This window comes from Triturus cristatus, chromosome 8 (genome assembly GCF_964204655.1).
Source record: "Triturus cristatus chromosome 8, aTriCri1.1, whole genome shotgun sequence".
NCBI lineage: Eukaryota > Metazoa > Chordata > Amphibia > Caudata > Salamandridae > Triturus > Triturus cristatus.
In genome coordinates this window covers 154,152,250-154,169,484 of record NC_140591.1, presented here as the reverse complement: position 1 = coordinate 154,169,484, position 17,235 = coordinate 154,152,250, and the positions used below count along the sequence as shown (strand labels likewise).

Sequence of the window (17,235 nt, the reverse complement as noted above, 5' to 3'; positions counted from 1 at the left end):
CTATATGTACATGTATGTACACGTAATTGTTTGTGAAGGAGGAGAATGGAGACAAGTTACGTTCAGATCTGTCCCCACTGGTTTCTAATGTAACATCACACGGGTAGACATCCTTCATATATATGTGATAGAACGGTAAGTGGTGTTGTCAAAAGGCAAGTGTTATCTTAAACCGACAAAATAAATGTTTCCTTTCCTGTAAGGTTTGTAATAAAAAGGATTTTGCACTTTGTAAACTTCCGTACAGCATAACATCATCATAATTAAATCAAAACTATAATATTCACTCATTGTATTTTGACGTTCAAGTCAATAAAACTGGTTTATTTCAGAATGCAATTTTTTTCAAGCATACCCCCCAAGAATTGCCCTTGCAACAAATCATTTTTCAAATTTGCAATAAAAACTATGGGCTATTATGGACTCGCAAAATGCGATGTATGCAGGTTTCGCAAAATAAATTGCGATTCCTACCCATTCAATATTTGTGACTCATAAATTGCGAGTCACAAATAAGGAATGGCTTCCCATAGGAATGAATGAATAGGTACTTGCAAATTGCCCATGCAATTTCAAGGGTGCAAGGGTGCCAAATGGACACCCTGTTGCACCCCTGAAATATGCATGTGTGCACATGTGGCGCACATACATGCCCTAAGGGCATGTATGGACGCCACATGAAACCTAGAAAAATGAAAAAATGTGCATTTTTATTTGAATTCACATATTACCACCATCTTGAAATTGGTTGTAATTTGTGATTCCTTAAAGAGAGGTCGCAAAAAATTTTTGCTTCCTGCATTTCATTTAAGTAATCACAAATTGCGATTCCTTAAGTGCATTCGCAAAATAGGGAATCACAATTTTTGCGATTCCCTATTTTGCGAATGTCTTTTGAGATGATAGATGACATATCCCAAAAGGCTTTTTCCCATTCGCAAACGGGCCGATTCTGTGAATCGGCCCGTTTGCGAACAGGAAAAACGCTTGACACAACTGGCCCATAATGTTTTTAGAAATATGTCAACATAAAAACAGATCTATGAGGTAAAGATAATAATAACTAATAAAAAGTCCCATAGCAAAAATGTCATATGCGATTCCAAATGTAGTTGGAAAAAAAACGTTTAGCTCTATGGAAAGATCATTCTGGAGTTTTGGAATCATATTTGACTGACTAAAGATCGTTTACTTTTGGAATATTTGAATTTTCTCCATGAAGGTAGAATTTTCTCCATGAAAGCCCGGTCATAGAGAAGACCATAACCTCCTCCTCATAAAAGCTCTGCAATTCACAATAAATCCATTTGTATGTAGAGGAAACTTTGTGGAAACCGGTGTGGTCTATAAATGGGTGTAATGGAACCCTGCTTTGTTAGCGCCTGATGGCCATTCGGCTACATCACGGAGCAAATCATTCATGAGTCACTTAGGGAATTATTAATCAAAGTCACCTTTCAGGGACCTGTGTTGCTTGGTAAATCTGGAGTAATGCAAAGCAACACAAGTCTACATGGTGGGGGTATTACATGGGTGGAGCATGGGTGTTCCCAAGCATTCACCCATGTATTCAGAAGCATTCCCACACTTACCAACACAGGTAGACCTGGGAATGCATCAGAAGTGTATGCCTTCCCACCAGAGGTGCAAAGAGGAGAAATGTCTTGGAGAATACAGCATACTTAGAAAGAGAAACATACCTCTTCAGGTTGTTTTTGTGCTGGAAGGTGTGCCTTTCTGCCCCAAAACAATCCTGCCTGTAATGTAGGTACCCTTGCTCTGTGCTGCAAGAGTGTTTGCATTGGTGCTAGGCTGCTAATTGTGCTCCAGCGAAGGCAGAGGATAGCATTGCACCTTATCTTGATAGATATGGCACATTCCTGCACTCCTTATTTCATGCAGCGCAGCAAGTTGTCTTGTTGTGTTGCGTTGCATGAAAGGATGATAGCTATGGCCTTCAGTCATTGACAAACTAGAATAGAACATGTGGGAGCCAGTGACTAAGGCACTGATTTTGAGTAAGGTATTTACCACGCCCAATTAATACCTCAGCAATAACTCACAGTGAGGTATTCATCTTTTGTGTTAAATACCTCCTGTTCCAGGTATTTTACCTGGAAACAAGGCATAACATGAAGTATTTAATACACTTAGGGGCAGATTTACCAATTTTTCATGCAGCACATTGCAGAAGCTGCAAATGCTGCGCTGCGTGAAAAGGTGTGACTGCCAAATTTACTGAAATATGGCACTCTCCCTAGAGCCGGTGCTGAAATCAACTGCCTTGCGCCACAGAGACACCTTTGCGCCATGGTACAAGGGTGTCTCAGTGAGTCTAGCATAGGTTTGGTACTGGAAAGGTACCTTTCCAGTGCAAAATACTATGCATAGACTGACTTAAACCATGTTCCCTCTTTGTATATGTGCTGGACGGTGCAGCACATATACAAAGTCGGAAAAGGAAGGAGAAATGAAAGCATTTCTCCTTCCTTAAGTCTACTTCAAAAGGGCTCAGTTTTCTGATGCTAAACCCTGTCTACTTTATTTAGTAAATTAGATTTAGCATCAGAAACCTTGGGTGGTTGCATGGGAACGTCCATGCTCAACCCATGGCACACCCCCTTGGCGCTAAGTAATGCACAGCAGCGTTATGTGCTGTTTTGTGCTACTTTCACATTATTTCCAGCGCTAACCATGTTTAACACTGGAAAGTAGATCGGACACCCCCCCCCCCCTTAATTTAATACCTATTGCATTCTTTTGGGCCCTTTTTCTAATAAATTTCTGCAAGGTTGACCAGCCAAAATCTGAACACCGAATTGAAGTACCAGCTCTTTATAAGGGTCCAAGGATGGGATGCATATGTTTTTTAGGATTAATAGTTAGGAAACATTTGAGGTTTAGGAATTCTGTCTTGAGTTTGGGGGAGTGAAACTGGCAATAGCTTCTCCAGAGTGGTGCAGTGAAATCGCATCCATTTCCAGCCCCCAAGGTTTTTCCAAATCGTGCGGTATTTTCTCTTTAATAGGTTTGAGTATTATGATAGGGAGAACGTGTCCCAGGAAGGGCTCTTGTCCTCTGCACCCTGCAGGCTGCTATTCAATACTCAGCTTCTGATTGAGATCCTGGATTGTAAACATTGTCCAAGAAGGCACTGGGGGTTTGATACAATCTGAGTGCCTACCTGCAACCATTCAGATGGGCATAAATGAAGAGGGGCAATGTGATTGGTCTAAGTCCACCTGTCATATTGTTATTGCACATTGAAGCCAATCACACCTGGGTCACGAATATTATCTGAAGTACCATCTGCTGGAGGCGTGGCCTGACCAGCGAACGTAATGGCCACTTGGAGCTGAAGCTCCGTGGAAGCCCCGCCAGATATCTCTAAAGCAGTGTTAATCCACACCAACGCCCACAGAATGCAGCATTTCTGAAACCAGAACACCTAGTGTGGCCAAAGAGCTTACAGCCACTCCTCCAAATTGCTGCGGTGCCGAGTAATTGGCTGGGTAAACTTTTTAGTGACTGGAAGACAAAATGGCGCACGGGGCGTGACGGTAAGCAGCAAGTAAGCAGAGATCCCTCCTCCCCTTGCCCCTGCGGACCGTCAGAGAGCAGGCACTCACCAGCGTGGCTCGAGGCACGGGAGCTCAGTCCTTGCAGAGAGCGGGAGCGCAATGACGGCGCGGCGAGAAAGTGCAGCGAGCACAGCAGTAAAAGCAGTCTCCCTTACCAGCACAGCATGAACATGGTAACTAGCTGGACCGTGCTGATGGAGCCAACGAAGTACCACGATTGGAATCAACCGACTGTTGGACCCACGGTGGGACTTGGCACCCCCATCCCCGGATCAAAGTAAGAGCGACACACCCAGAGTGCACTGGCAGGCTGCTGTTGTAGAGCGGAGCATAGACAATACTACCCTCCCCCCACTAGTTTAAGAACGGTGGCATACAAAGTACAAGGAGCCCCCTGGCTCTGACTTGGCCGGGGGACTGTAAGGGAGGGAAACACAATAGCCTGGAAGAGTGAGTCTCGACCGCTGAAGTTGAGTGAAAGGCAAGGACGCACAACATAATAAAAGGCACAAAGGCCTCCCTCAAAAGACGTGTCACTACACCAGTAGCGGGACAGTGACCAGCACAGAGGGGTAGGGTACGCACAGTGTCCGTGCACCTATGCCTGTGTAAGGAGGTAAGACTGCATCTGCATGGAATGATGCGCAAGGACCCCAAGCAGGGGTGACTACAATTTGAAGCACCAAAGACCCAGGAAGTCTGGCAAGCTAGTGGAATGGCAAGAGAAATGCCCACTGGTGCGATAGGAGGGGCTGCCCCCCCAGAAACCACCATACTACTACTGGAGGTGCACTCATGGTTCAAGGCACTGGACACCAGATTCGATGCTCTGGATAGGCGGCTTGATGGACTGGGTGAACGCATCGACTGCCATGAAACCCGCCAGGATACAGGGGAAAGGCGTATATCAGATTTGGATGATGGAGCGGCCCAAACTACTAAACAAGTGGAGCGCCTTGAAAGAATCATGAAGACAGTCTCAGCCAAGAACGAAGATTTTGTGGCCAGGAGCTGCCACAACAACATGAGTATAATGGGAATCCACCAACACGAGGAGATTAGACAAGTTTGTCGAGTGCCTACTGACTGACCTGTTCGGGTCCGAACAATTCACAGACAAGTTTGTGGTGGACCGAGCACATAGAACACTGGGGCTCAGACCAGATCCTGGTTGCCCACCGAGACCCATAATGGTAAGACTCCAGAATTTCAAAGATAGGGATATGACACTACAGCTCACCAGAGAGGCTGACAATCTGACCTGGCAGGGATCAAGTGTCTATATTTTCTGGAGCAAAGGTTGCTTTGCGGAAACCGGGCCTGCGCTACTGGATGCTATACCCTGCGACACACAAAGTAGATGTGAATGGGAAGACGAAAATATTCGACAACCCTGAGAACATTCAGAACTTTTGTAGGCAACATGTGGGAGCAGGCGATCTACAAGGAGGCACTTCTCCAGGTGGAGCATCACAGGCAGCCCAATTGGGCATGACTGCGGACCTGGTTACAGCTAGCTAAAGAGTACCATTGGCGAAATGGCGTGCAGAGTCGGGAGGAGCAAATTGGACACTGATTTGAACTGAAGAGACACATCACAAATCAGAAGCCCAGTGAACAAGTATAAGTAAGCATATGGGAACTTACAGTGGGACCAAGTTTCAGAACAGTGTTAGTGTGCAGGGCACCCACGTGACGTTGCCACCAACCCAGTGGGTTCACACTGGTACTGGAATGGGGAAGTTTGCCACGTTGGTGTTGAAAGATATCCTAGGGAGAACATGGATGGCACCTGGTGGGCAGCCACTAGGTGGGTGTGGGGGGTTGGGTATAGAAATGTTTAGAATGTTAACAGATGCAGTTTTGCTATTTCAGTTGACAGTCATGTGCACCCTCAATGACTTGCAGAGAAGACACAGCATGCTAGAACAACCGCAATGGCACACAAGGTAGATATACGGCATAGTATGAAAATCAACCTATTGACATGGAACATACAGGGTCTCAACAATCAGAAGAAATGCAGACTGGTGCTTCAATATGTGCGACAACACAATGCTGACATTGTTTACCTACAAGAAACACATTTATCACCAACCTCCCTGCCCAAACTCTGCATCTGCCTGGGGACACCATAGTTTCTTCTTGAGCTACAGCTCATACACTCGAGGTGTAGCAATATTGATTATTAAACGATTGCCCTTTGTACACACAGCCAGACTTACAGACCTGGAAGGACGTTTTCTTTTAGTAACGGCGGGGCACAAGGTCTAGATACCCTGGAGGCCGACCACGTTTTCCTGGGAGGGGACCTAAATATTCTGTTAGAGCTTAGGCTAGACAGTACAGCCACGTCCCCAGTCAACAAACCCCGATCTCACATTATGCTAACAGAAATCTGCCACAATTGGGAATTAAAGGACGCTTGGAGGCATCTCAACCCCCAAAGCACTAAATTTACCCACTATGCACAACAATACAATACATGGACATAACTAAACTACTGGTTACTATCGAGACCGACGATTCCATGGGTTCAAACAGCGGTGCACCTACCCCGCACCTTATCTGATTACTCTCCAGTGCTTCTATCACTACAATTGCTGGGTGAGGAAGGATTTGAAAGACAGTGGAGTTTACCTTCCATGGCGCTATGAGATGCAGCCTTTAAATCGGAGCTGCGCACAGCAATAGTGGAATACTTCGCTAAACACAGGGTCTGTTTCAATACAGGGTGTTCTGTGGGAGGCCTTTAAAGCATGTATCAGGGGAGTATGCATCTCTGCTCACACGGGGGTTCTAAGGGGCCTGAGATGTGGCCATGCCAGATTGGAGGAAGAGCTTTCTAATCTAGAGAGAACGTGGAGAGAACATGACGGGGAGGTCCTAGGACAGTGCTCCGTATATGAACCGCAGGACGGAACTACTTGCAGAGTACACTGAATCGGCAGAGCGGGAAGCTCACTATCTGGGGAAATATGCAAAGGCCCGAAGGTACCGGGAAGGGGAGCGGCCTGGTCACACTCTTGCGCGACTACTCCGACCACATTCTAAGCAAAGTTATATTACCAAATTGCAGGAGCAGGATGGAACGGCGTCCGTGGGAATGACCGCTATTGGGCAGACATTACTGCAATATTACATGGACCTGCACACTGCAAGAGCAGCTAATAACCCAGATGAGACCAAGGAGTATTTAGGCGAGATAGCTATGCTCTGGCTTCCTGACGCCCACAGACAATTTTTAAGGGAGCCTTTCTCTGCCTTTCTCTGCCGAAGAGATAGAACAAGCAATTGAGGATATGGACGGCTCCAAGGCTCCTGGTCTCGATGGTTTTCCTACAAGAGCCTATTGGCCCCTCACCTCCTAGAGGTACATGCAGAAGCCTTAGAAGAAGGAACACTCCCTCCTTTGTTTAGAGAGGCAGTCCTTATTCTGTTACCGAAACCTGGCAAAGATCCCAAAAAGTGCGGTTCATACTGACCACTTTCACTGCTTAATTTTGATTATAAAATATTAGCAAAGATGCTGGTGACTAGCCTTATGGAACATATCATAGCACCAGCGCAAACTGGATTTATAAGACATAGGTCTACAGCATTAAACTTAAGGACCTTTTCCCATTAGATAATAGAATAAATCCGGCTACTCCTGCTGTGGCAGCTTTTGACTCTGTGGAGTGGCCCTTCTTACATACCGTACCGGCTAATATGGGCATCCCGAAAGGGCTCTGAAGCCTTGATTAAACTATGGTATACTGCAACATCAGCCCTTTTCCGATTAAACGGCATCTTAACAGAGCCCTTCTCCATAACTAGAGGCACCAGGCAGGGATGCCCTCTATCCCTGTTACTTTTTATAACTCCGATGGACCAGCTCATACGCTATTTCCAGAAGAACCACTTCAGTTTAAACATGGTCCGGTATTAGTGACTTTGTATGCAGATGACGTGGTGCTGTATGTTAGAACACTAGAGGTCAACCTCCAGCCACTATTAGTGAAAATTGAGCTGGATTTCACATCAATTGGGGCAAATCTTAAGTGTTCTCCCTGACAGATGTGCAAGACAGATCGTGCGGAGAATTCTCCCTTCACTGGTGTGAAACTGAGACAAAATATTGTTGCATCTCAACTATGGCCCAGTGATGGACCAATTACAAACGCAGGTGGAGCGATGATTTAAAATGCCGCTATCAATGGCTGGGCAGATAGCTATTATCAAAATGGTGGTACTGCCCCGACTGCTCTACCTCTTCTCAAATACACCCATCCCACTCACAAACGTTTTTTTTCAATGCTTTTTTAAACAGGTCCACACACACTTGATAAAATTGGTATGGGGAAGCAGCCAAGAGTGAGCTGGCATACGCTTACCCTGCCTTATGATAAGGAGGGGTGTGGGGTACCAGATATGCAAATATACTTCCTTGTGGCGCAGTGTGGATATGCTCAGCACTGGTACCACCCGGACGAGCGAATACCCTATGCTAAACAGGCGAGAGAGCTTGCTGATCCCAGCCTTCTGAACGCACTCTTGTCTGTAGGGATACCACGCGAACCGCATGACATTTAAGCGTTATCTACCACCTGCTGGGCGTGACAAAAACTACTCAGGAAGACCGGGGGGGACATCATACTCACCCGCGCTGCTAATACTCGCCAACCCATGGATACCTTCGACACTGGAAGCCTTGACTGGACGCACTCTGGACCAACAGGGGTTAAATACCATAGGCGACTTGTTCCCTAATGGGCACGTATTCTTCCGGTCAGAAGTCCCCTACTTCTCTTAAGCCACATTCATGGAACAGTTTTTATTGACCCGCATACCAACTTACCCCATCGAGCTTCAATAATTCGTGCCACTTACATTAGTAAGTACAGACAGTAGTGGGGAGCGCATTACGTCCCGACTGTACAAGGCGTGCCTTGCACTAATGCCACTGCACGACACTAAAGTCAGAGACGCTTGGACAGCTGATATAGGGCAACTACTCACTGACAAGATATGGAAAAGAGGCTGGATGCAAACTAAACTTATTTTGTGTAATCACAGACACAAACTGCTTCATTTTAAGATACTAAGACAGGCTTAAGTGACACCACAGCAGATGGCCCAGATAAATAGCACTACATTTACACAATGTCCCAAATGCAACACATTAGCGCCCTCTTTTATACATATGGTTGGGTTTAAACTGGAATGGCATGGTGAGCAAAAAAACTATGGATTTAGGCCCAGATCTCTGTACTCCGGTAAATGTATGACATTGTTCTGCATTCTGTTCATCAGCTATTGTTTTTGCATTTGTCACCCCAAGTGGGACGGGTATGCCCAGACATGGGTCCCGTGCTCTCCATGCAACTGGAATCAAGCTATCCTGGCTGAAGAGGGGTGAAACCCCGAAACCGGTCCTAGGATGCTTGTTTCCAGTCCAGGGAGGACCTGGCTTGGCAGTTCGGGCTGGACTGTTCCTATTTAGGCACAGGGTCAAGACTGATTTGCATATGGCTGGGTTCAAACTGGAATGGCATGGTGAGCAAAACAACGATGGATTTAGGCCCAGATCTCTGTACTGGGGTGAATGTATGACATTGTTCTGCATTCTGTCCATCAGTTGTTGTTTTTGCATTTGTCACCCTGAGTGGGACGGGTACGCCCAGACGTGGGTCCCGTGCTCTCCATGCCACTGGAATCAAGCTATCCTGGCTGAAGAGGGGTGAAACTCCAAAACCGGTCCTGGGATGCTTGTTTCCAGTCCAGGGAGGACCTGGCTTGGCAGTTCAGGCAGGACTGTTCCCATGAGGCACAGGATCAAGACTGATTTGCATATAGCTGGGTTCAAACTGGAATGGCATGGTGAGCAAAAAAACAATGGATTTAGGCCCAGATCTCTGTACTGGGGTGAATGTATGACATTGTTCTGCATTCTGTCCATCAGCTGTTGTTTTTGCATTTGTCATCCTGAGTGGGACGGGTAGGCTCAGGCGTGGGTCCGTGGGTCCCGTGCTCTCCATGCCACTGTAATCAAGCTATCCTGGCTGAAGAGGGGTGAAACCACGAAACCGGTCCTAGGATGCTTGGTTCCAGTCCAGGGAGGACCTTGCTTGGCAGTTCGGGTTGGACTGTTCCCATGAGGCACAGGGTCAAGACTGATGTGCATATGGCTGGGTTCAAACTGAAATGCCATGGTGAGCAATAAAACAATGGATTTAGGCCCAGATCTCTGTACTGGGGTGAATGTCTGACATTGTTCTGCATTCTGTCAATCAGCTGTTGTTTTTGCTCTTTTATACATATGGCATGGACGTGTAACACAATAGCAACCTACTGGCAAGACAAATTTAATACAGTACTGCAAATGACTGGGCTACAACTGATCCTCTCCCCATTGTTAGCACTGCTGAGATATGTGGACATGTTACCCAAAAGTATCCGCAGTGGCAATGCTCCTAGCAAGCACGAAATTGTTACTCGCTGGGGCACCAGACAGTAGCCCACAGTTAAAGGCTGGATCAAGAGTATGTCAGATTGCGATACCACAAGTGAACTCTATGTTGAACTACAACCACCGGCATCACACCAAAAGACATATGGCAGCGTTTAAGTAAATATCTCCGACAGCAGGAAGAACATGACGCACAACCTAGTCAAGGGAGGCAGACTGCAGAACAAGGTTCACAAGAAAATGAGCGACAACTCTAGGAACCGGGTCCGAACCGCTCCGTACATCTCGGTCGGAAGCTAACCATGGCGTGCAATGGATACGATTTACAACCGAGCCAGTACGATGCACGCGTCGGACAGCCTGTGCGAGCCGGAGTGTCCAGCTTGCAAAAGGTCCCAGAGTCGGACTTCGGGGGTCCGCGCCGGACCCCCTAACACCCGCAGCCCTACGACTCGGACACAGGGGGAGACCTATGGGTTTCCACAACACAGGCATGTAGGGTGCGGATGGCACCGACGCATACCCTCTGTAGGGGGTGCACTTGTTCGAGACGTACCCATTCAGTCAATGGGAGCCCATGTATGCGTCGTACTCTATGGGAGTCTGACCGATCCGACAGAATACGTGCGCATCGTACTCGCTCGGTCGGAAAACACTCCAGATCCGACTTGGTCGGAGTGCTTTCCGACCCGGATCGGAATCGGCCCCTTAATGTGGAGGCTACCACAGATAGTTACTTGTGGAAATCCAGAAGGACCCAGGAGTGCTCTTTGATTTTAGGTTTAGAGTGGATATAGTAAAGTTTTTTCCTGGGGCATCAGCCCAATTTAGATGCGATTGTATGCCCATATAATAATGATGCCACTCAGTTAATGGTTCATTGTCTCTTTTTTTGTACATTTTATGTATTAGACACCAAAAGAATTTTAGCTCCATTTCTAAAATCTAGAAATTTGAAACACAGTACCCTAGCTTACCTTTTTCCCCAACATCTTCCAGACAAGGAAACTTGCACTGTCGTAAATTGCTTTCTTTGTGCTGCTGTACAATCACGTGGCACTATGCACCTTACTGAAAATATGTGATGCTGCTAGTTATTTCATGGGTTGCTACTTTGTAATGAAGGGCATTATGCACTTTACCTACATTATTCATTCTTGGTTTTAATTCTTTGATTTTTTTATTGTGTATGGTACTATTTTAAATATTTATGAACTATGGATGTATTTTACTGCATGCTTCCTTATGTTTTTATGCTCCTTTAGCTTTTATGGTTGTATTCTCAACCAAATAAAGTCATTCTGAACTGCACTGAACTGAGAGGACGAATTCATCAGAGTACCTCCTTCCTCTCTTTTTTGCAGACATTGTACAATGTGGGCTTCAACCACAGGCAAGAATTGACTGTGGCTTTCCTGGAATTAGTGCTGCACAGTGCTCTCAGAGAGGATGCTGTTTCGATTCGAGTAAACCGGAAACTACCTGGTGCTTCTATCCACACATAGATCAAGGTACTTGACCATCGATAAAATGAAACACAGGTTGATTTGTGTGAATGATGGTACTTTAAACTGGCACCGGGGGCTCCGGGCACTGCGGTGGAAATAGGTTAAAGTGGAATAGCATGATTAGCTCAGATAGATCAGGTTTTTGCTTTTCATTCGAGGTCTAGTTAACCATACCGAGGCTGTGAATATCTTAGACATGGAAAGTGGGAGGAAGAGGGATTGCACACTATTCCCACCTGCAACAGGTTAGGTCTGCTGCTGCAGTCTTCAATGTAGATAGCACTAGTCTGAATTTCCAAAGAGCAGCTGCAAAACACTTGAAACAGCCGGCCAGCACCCTTGGAGAGCCCCCCAGTTCTACTAAGAAAGCCATTCTTTAAGGAAACCCTGTTCAGTTTTGCAACACTTTTTCATAAAGCAAAATGTCTACTTTTCAACATCCCCATCACACTTGGATAATGAAGCTGTGGTGAGGTACAAGAGTAAGGAAATCACTGTGCTTTCAAAACAAATTTACCTTGTGATTTTCCAAATATTCATTTGGAGAACCCAAATTCCCACTACGCCTGTAAAGGTGCCCAAGTAAGATCTATTAGCATCTGACAAACATGATAGGCAGTTTGTGCCTTAAAATTAATATTTGCCTACTACAATTGTAACATCTCCCACATGGGAGATTCCCCAAAGCCCCTGCTGTGAAGTGGCCGTTTGGCCATATTAGTTAATGCCAATGATGCTGACAAAATGTTCATTAAGGTGCATGATTTCTCCCAATTCCTATATATGTGCATATAAAGTGATTCTGAGCCATATCAGCCCTGACCAGTGTTACTGCTCAATGAGATTTAGAACTCTGTGTCTCTTACAAGTTATACAAAACCATTGAGGAGTTTCTCCTCTTTGTTCCCTCTCCACTGTCTTCCTGTGACCTGCTGATGTTGCTTGCACTATGTGCAGATATGACATCACCCTCATTTAAGTATTCAAGGGGGAGGGGTGTGAAGGCTTAAGAACAGAAATAAATATTCTGTCTACTGTCTGCAGACCTTTGAGCCTGCTCCAGATGGCCATTCTTGTCAGCCCTGCCAGTGCTCTGGCCACATCAGCCTTCTAAAGCGGTTTCACCTCCCCAGAATGATCTCTCGTTCTTGGGTAGGCATGCTGGAAGGCCTGAGACATCACCCACTGAAAGATGATATTCAACCGTCCCAGGATTGATAAACTCAGTTGCATTAAACCACTTTTGAAAATGTCTTGGCTAAAATGAAGAAATAAACCCACTGCGTTGAACAAATGTGCTTTTATTTATTTTGATCATGCATCAGGGCCGTTTGTGCTGCACCCCTCCAAGCCCCCACCATAATTATTTAATGTGGCATAAGACAGACAGAAAAAACACAGACACTGCACCTTACTACCATAAAGTAATGTGCCCAAATGCCTTTCAAAAACAAGCAAAGCAGCATTGTTTGCTTGTTTTTTTGTGTTTTTTAATCTGGCTCTGTTAGCTTTGAGCTAACCTACACACCCAATCAAATATATACGTGCACTCTTGACCATTCACCTTTGTAGGTGACCCCATCGATTGTATTTGTAGCCCAATGTGTGCCTCCCACTAAAATGCACCTGGACAGATACCACTGTTGGTGAGAGAGAGTATTTCATATGTCACATGACTCACAAGGGCGCCTCATATCTGACCCACCCCATCGGTGAATGTAGGAAAATCAGGCAGAGGATTCTGTCGGGAGGGATGTGTGTGTGTGATGTATGTGTGCAGAGTTCATGTCTCTCTCTGCCATTGTGCCTTGCTTGCCCTCTCGCTATGCACACATTACCATGCCTCTGTCTCCCTCTAATTGTATTCCAGGGCATTATCTTCTCTTAGTCTCTTACTCCTCATTTATTGTTTCCTGCCTTTAATATTTTGTTTTGCTTGACTATCATGGCCCCTGGGGATAGTGACAGTCACAGATTAGTCTTCCACCAGGGAGCTTCATGCTGGGACAGGACATGGGTGGTGATAGGCCACGTTTTAGGGGAAGGGCGGGTTAGGATTACACCATAAAGTAGTCAGGCAGGGTGTGTCCAGCCTCTTCCTGACTCCAAGCACCACCGAAGGGTTAAAAAACTTGTTGAAGAACATCCACCCCCCCCACATGTTCTGGGGTACAAGGTGTTGCTCATTATATATAGTGTTGCTGTCGAGTTAGGATGGGCTGCAGGGCATTAGGGTGTGTCTTTGGGGTGGTGAGTCACATGCAGACGTATCCATTCTTGGGGAAGGGGGGGAGGTGAAAGGAGCACAGGTGCCAGAAGAGGGTGTGTGGGAGCGCAATGAGCAGGGAAAGAGTTTCATTGGAGGGCGTTTGGTAGGAAGGAGAGTCTGGATATGGGGAAGGAGCTCAGTGAGTGTAAGAGATAAGAATGACGCAAGGCAGGAGGGCTGTGGGATGAAAGTTGGTGTGAGGTTTGAACGGTTACAAGAGGAATAGAAGTGCTGAATTGATGACCTTTTGATGTTATTGTTAAAATGTTAAAGTTCAAATAAGTGGTTGCAACCATGTCCTAATAAATGGCTTTGTAAGCTAAATCATGGACATGGCTTGTGTATTGCACGATGCACGGCAGCTGTTTCTTAAGACCTCCAGCTCTGTTCATTTTATTTATGGGATGGTGTGTTACCCTGCAGAATGGTGCCTTACTTTCCTGTTCTTCCCAATAACCCTTGGGTTCTGCTTCCTGGTCTGAGTGTATACCCTCATTCGCCGTGTTTGTATAGTGATCCTACATCTATTTTCTCCCTACGCTCTTAATTACGGAATATATCACTTCTAAATTGTGTTGCCTACAGTAGCTGTATATTAAACATGTTGTTTTTATTTTCTTTCAGTTATGTCGTTTTAATTGAAACTTCCTGACAAGACGGCGTTAATTGTTGTTCCTGAGTTCACACTATCATCAGCATGTGCTAACACTGCAGTTTAAATATCACAAAACCATAATCAAGAAAAGAGGGGCTGAGTTTCACTGTCTGCGCTACTTCTTACACTTACTCTTATAGACTGTCCTTTTGACAATGCAATGCCCTTGGTTTTGGAAATCATTTGCTAATTTTCCCAACTGTTTCACTGTTCCTCATGCACCACAATAAGACATCATTAAAACAGCTAAGTTTCAAATGACATATTCATTATCTCCCCCCTTCCCAACCACCATGAAGGAAGCACCAACCATTTACCACATTGCAATGCATGATAATACTTCATAAAACATGTAATTACAATAAAAATGATTTAAAACTGCTAGTGCGTCTATTTATTTAATTACCAAGATAGACCACTCAACAGTTGTTTTCATGAAAGTTTTAAACATCATATGTTAAGATATATATTTGTCTGTTTCAAGTAACTTCACAGGAGACAAGATGAGATGGCTCTCTTCATTTAGTATATAAGCAAGCTATAATTAGTTCTTTTTTGGTGTTGTGTTTTCTGCTTTCTGTTGCACTTTGCCTGCCATGCGCCAGGACGCCCCTTAGCTGGGGCAGCTGTGCGCAATACAAAAGTGCATAACATAACATAAAAATGCCATCAGACTAGTGTATGATGGCTGGCATGTTTCGGCAAACAGTCTTTGTTTCGGCAAACAGTCTTCTTCTGGAATGCCATTTTGAAGACATCAAAATGCAACCACTCCTTGTTTACACCAGTGTGTGAGAAGTCTGTTTTCTATTTCAATATACTTGTGAATGCTTTTTGTATTGTTAGAAAACCTTTGAAAACAAAACAACCCAGCAGGGCAGCTTCAGCCAGCGCAGGGACGGATCATTCTGCCATATTGCTATCACAAAAGAAATGCTGAAGAACAGCTTGACAGTGAGAATGCTCTACTGCATCACAACGTGGCAATAGTTTATCGATCTGACGCGCTTCAGCTACATAGCCTCAATCATAGATATGCACTCGTAAATTCAAAATGCCCACAGCTGTTGTTTATGCGCTCACACTATTCGTGGTCCCTGGGTTCTCTATTAACCATAATGCAACACAAACACAATTCAAACATTTTTTGGGAGCCACAGTGCCAAGTTGTAATCATAGTCCAGTACTTTTTCATTGCACTATAGCCATCCGTATCGATCAATATAGGTTCCTGGCATAGTTGTTATCCAAACTGTATATTTGTATTGTACTGCACAAACTGTTGCCGCAATCCTCTGTATTCTTACCAGCACTTTTATTTCAAGTTCACAAGAGGCAGTCTCAGTACCCCTCTTGCCTCTATTGCTCTCCACTGTTACATCCAGTGTGATTCAAGGTCAATCATTCGGGGAGAGCGAGACATGCTCCCATAATCAATTAAAACAGACACCTTCGAAAAGGGGCCCCCGACCAAACAGGGCAGCTTCAGCTAACGCGAGGACGTAGCACCCCGCCATATTGACATCAGAAAAGAAATGTTGATGCAAGGCTTGACAATGATATATATATTATCTACTGGCGGTCGCCAGTAGATAGTTATAGTTAGGACCGAGTTTCCATAGGAAATCTCAAAATTCTATTTTGAATAACTTTGGCGCCGATTGACGAATCCTCGCGAAATTTTCAAAACTAATGGGGCGCTCCTCTCCCCTCCTACCCTGAAAGTCTCGGGGTGATTCGTCAAGCGGGGGCCGAGAAAAAGGGGGGGTCCCAAAACGCGTTTTCCCCATGGATTTTTCCATAGTCAAGTCAAGTCAAGTCAAGTCAAGTCAAAAGATTTATATAGCACGCTACATACCCAGAGGGTCTCAAGGCGCTTGTAGAAGGGTGGGGAGTTACTTGTCGAATATCCACGTTTTGAGTTGCTTTCTGAATGCTAGGTGGTTCTGAGTAAGGCGAAGGTGAGTGGGAAGTGAGTTCCAAGTTTTAGCTGCTAGGTAGGAGAAGGATCTACCTCCCATGGTGGTTTTGTTGATGCGAGGTACAGTGGCAAGGGCTTGGTTGGAGGATCGTAGCTGGCGGGAGGGGGTGTAGAAGGATAGTCGTGTGTTGAGGCATTCGGGTCCGATTTCGTAGAGTGCTTTGTGTGCGTGGGTTAGGAGCCGGAAAGTGATCCTCTTATTGACGGGGAGCCAGTGGAGGTTTTTCAGGTGATCAGAGATGTGTTCTTTACGCGGGATGTCTAATATGAGCCTGGCTGAGGCGTTCTGGATGCGTTGTAGTTTTTTCTGGAGTTTTGCGGTGGTGCCGGCGTAGAGGGTGTTTCCGTAGTCCAGTCGGCTCGTGACCAGAGCCTGGGTGACTGTTTTTCTAGTTTCGGTAGGGATCCAGCGAAATGTTTTTTTGAGCATGCGAAGAATGTTGAAGCAAGATGAAGAAACGGCGTTGACTTGTCTGTTCATCGAGAGTGAGGAATCCAGGATGACGCCCAGGTTACGTGCGTGGTCCGTCGGGATGGGTGCTTTTCCAAGGGCCTCTGGCCACCAAGAGTCGTCCCAGGCGGAGGGGGAGGTACCTAAGATGAGGACTTCTGTTTTGTCTGAGTTCAGTTTCAGACGGCTGTGCTTCATCCATTCGGCTACTTCTTTCATTCCTTCGTGTAGGTTGGTTTTGGCCGTGTTAGGGTCTCTGGTGAGTGATAGGATCAGTTGAGTGTCGTCGGCGTAGGAGATGATGTTGAGGTTATGTTGGCGTGCGATGGCCGCGAGGGG

The 17,235-nt window shown here is 45.7% G+C and overlaps 1 protein-coding gene across 1 annotated transcript in view; it reads left to right on the top strand.

The window, feature by feature from the left end:
* Positions 1-14,845, top strand: part of LOC146801732 (uncharacterized) — a 109,377-nt gene extending 94,532 nt beyond the window's left edge. The window contains exons 5-6 of the mRNA XM_085621199.1: positions 11,397-11,543; positions 14,434-14,845. Of these exons, the coding sequence (XP_085477325.1) occupies positions 11,397-11,543; positions 14,434-14,447 (161 nt within the window). The 3' untranslated portion in view covers positions 14,448-14,845. The remainder of the gene's footprint in view (positions 1-11,396; positions 11,544-14,433) is intronic.
* Positions 14,846-17,235: the final 2,390 nt, after the last annotated feature.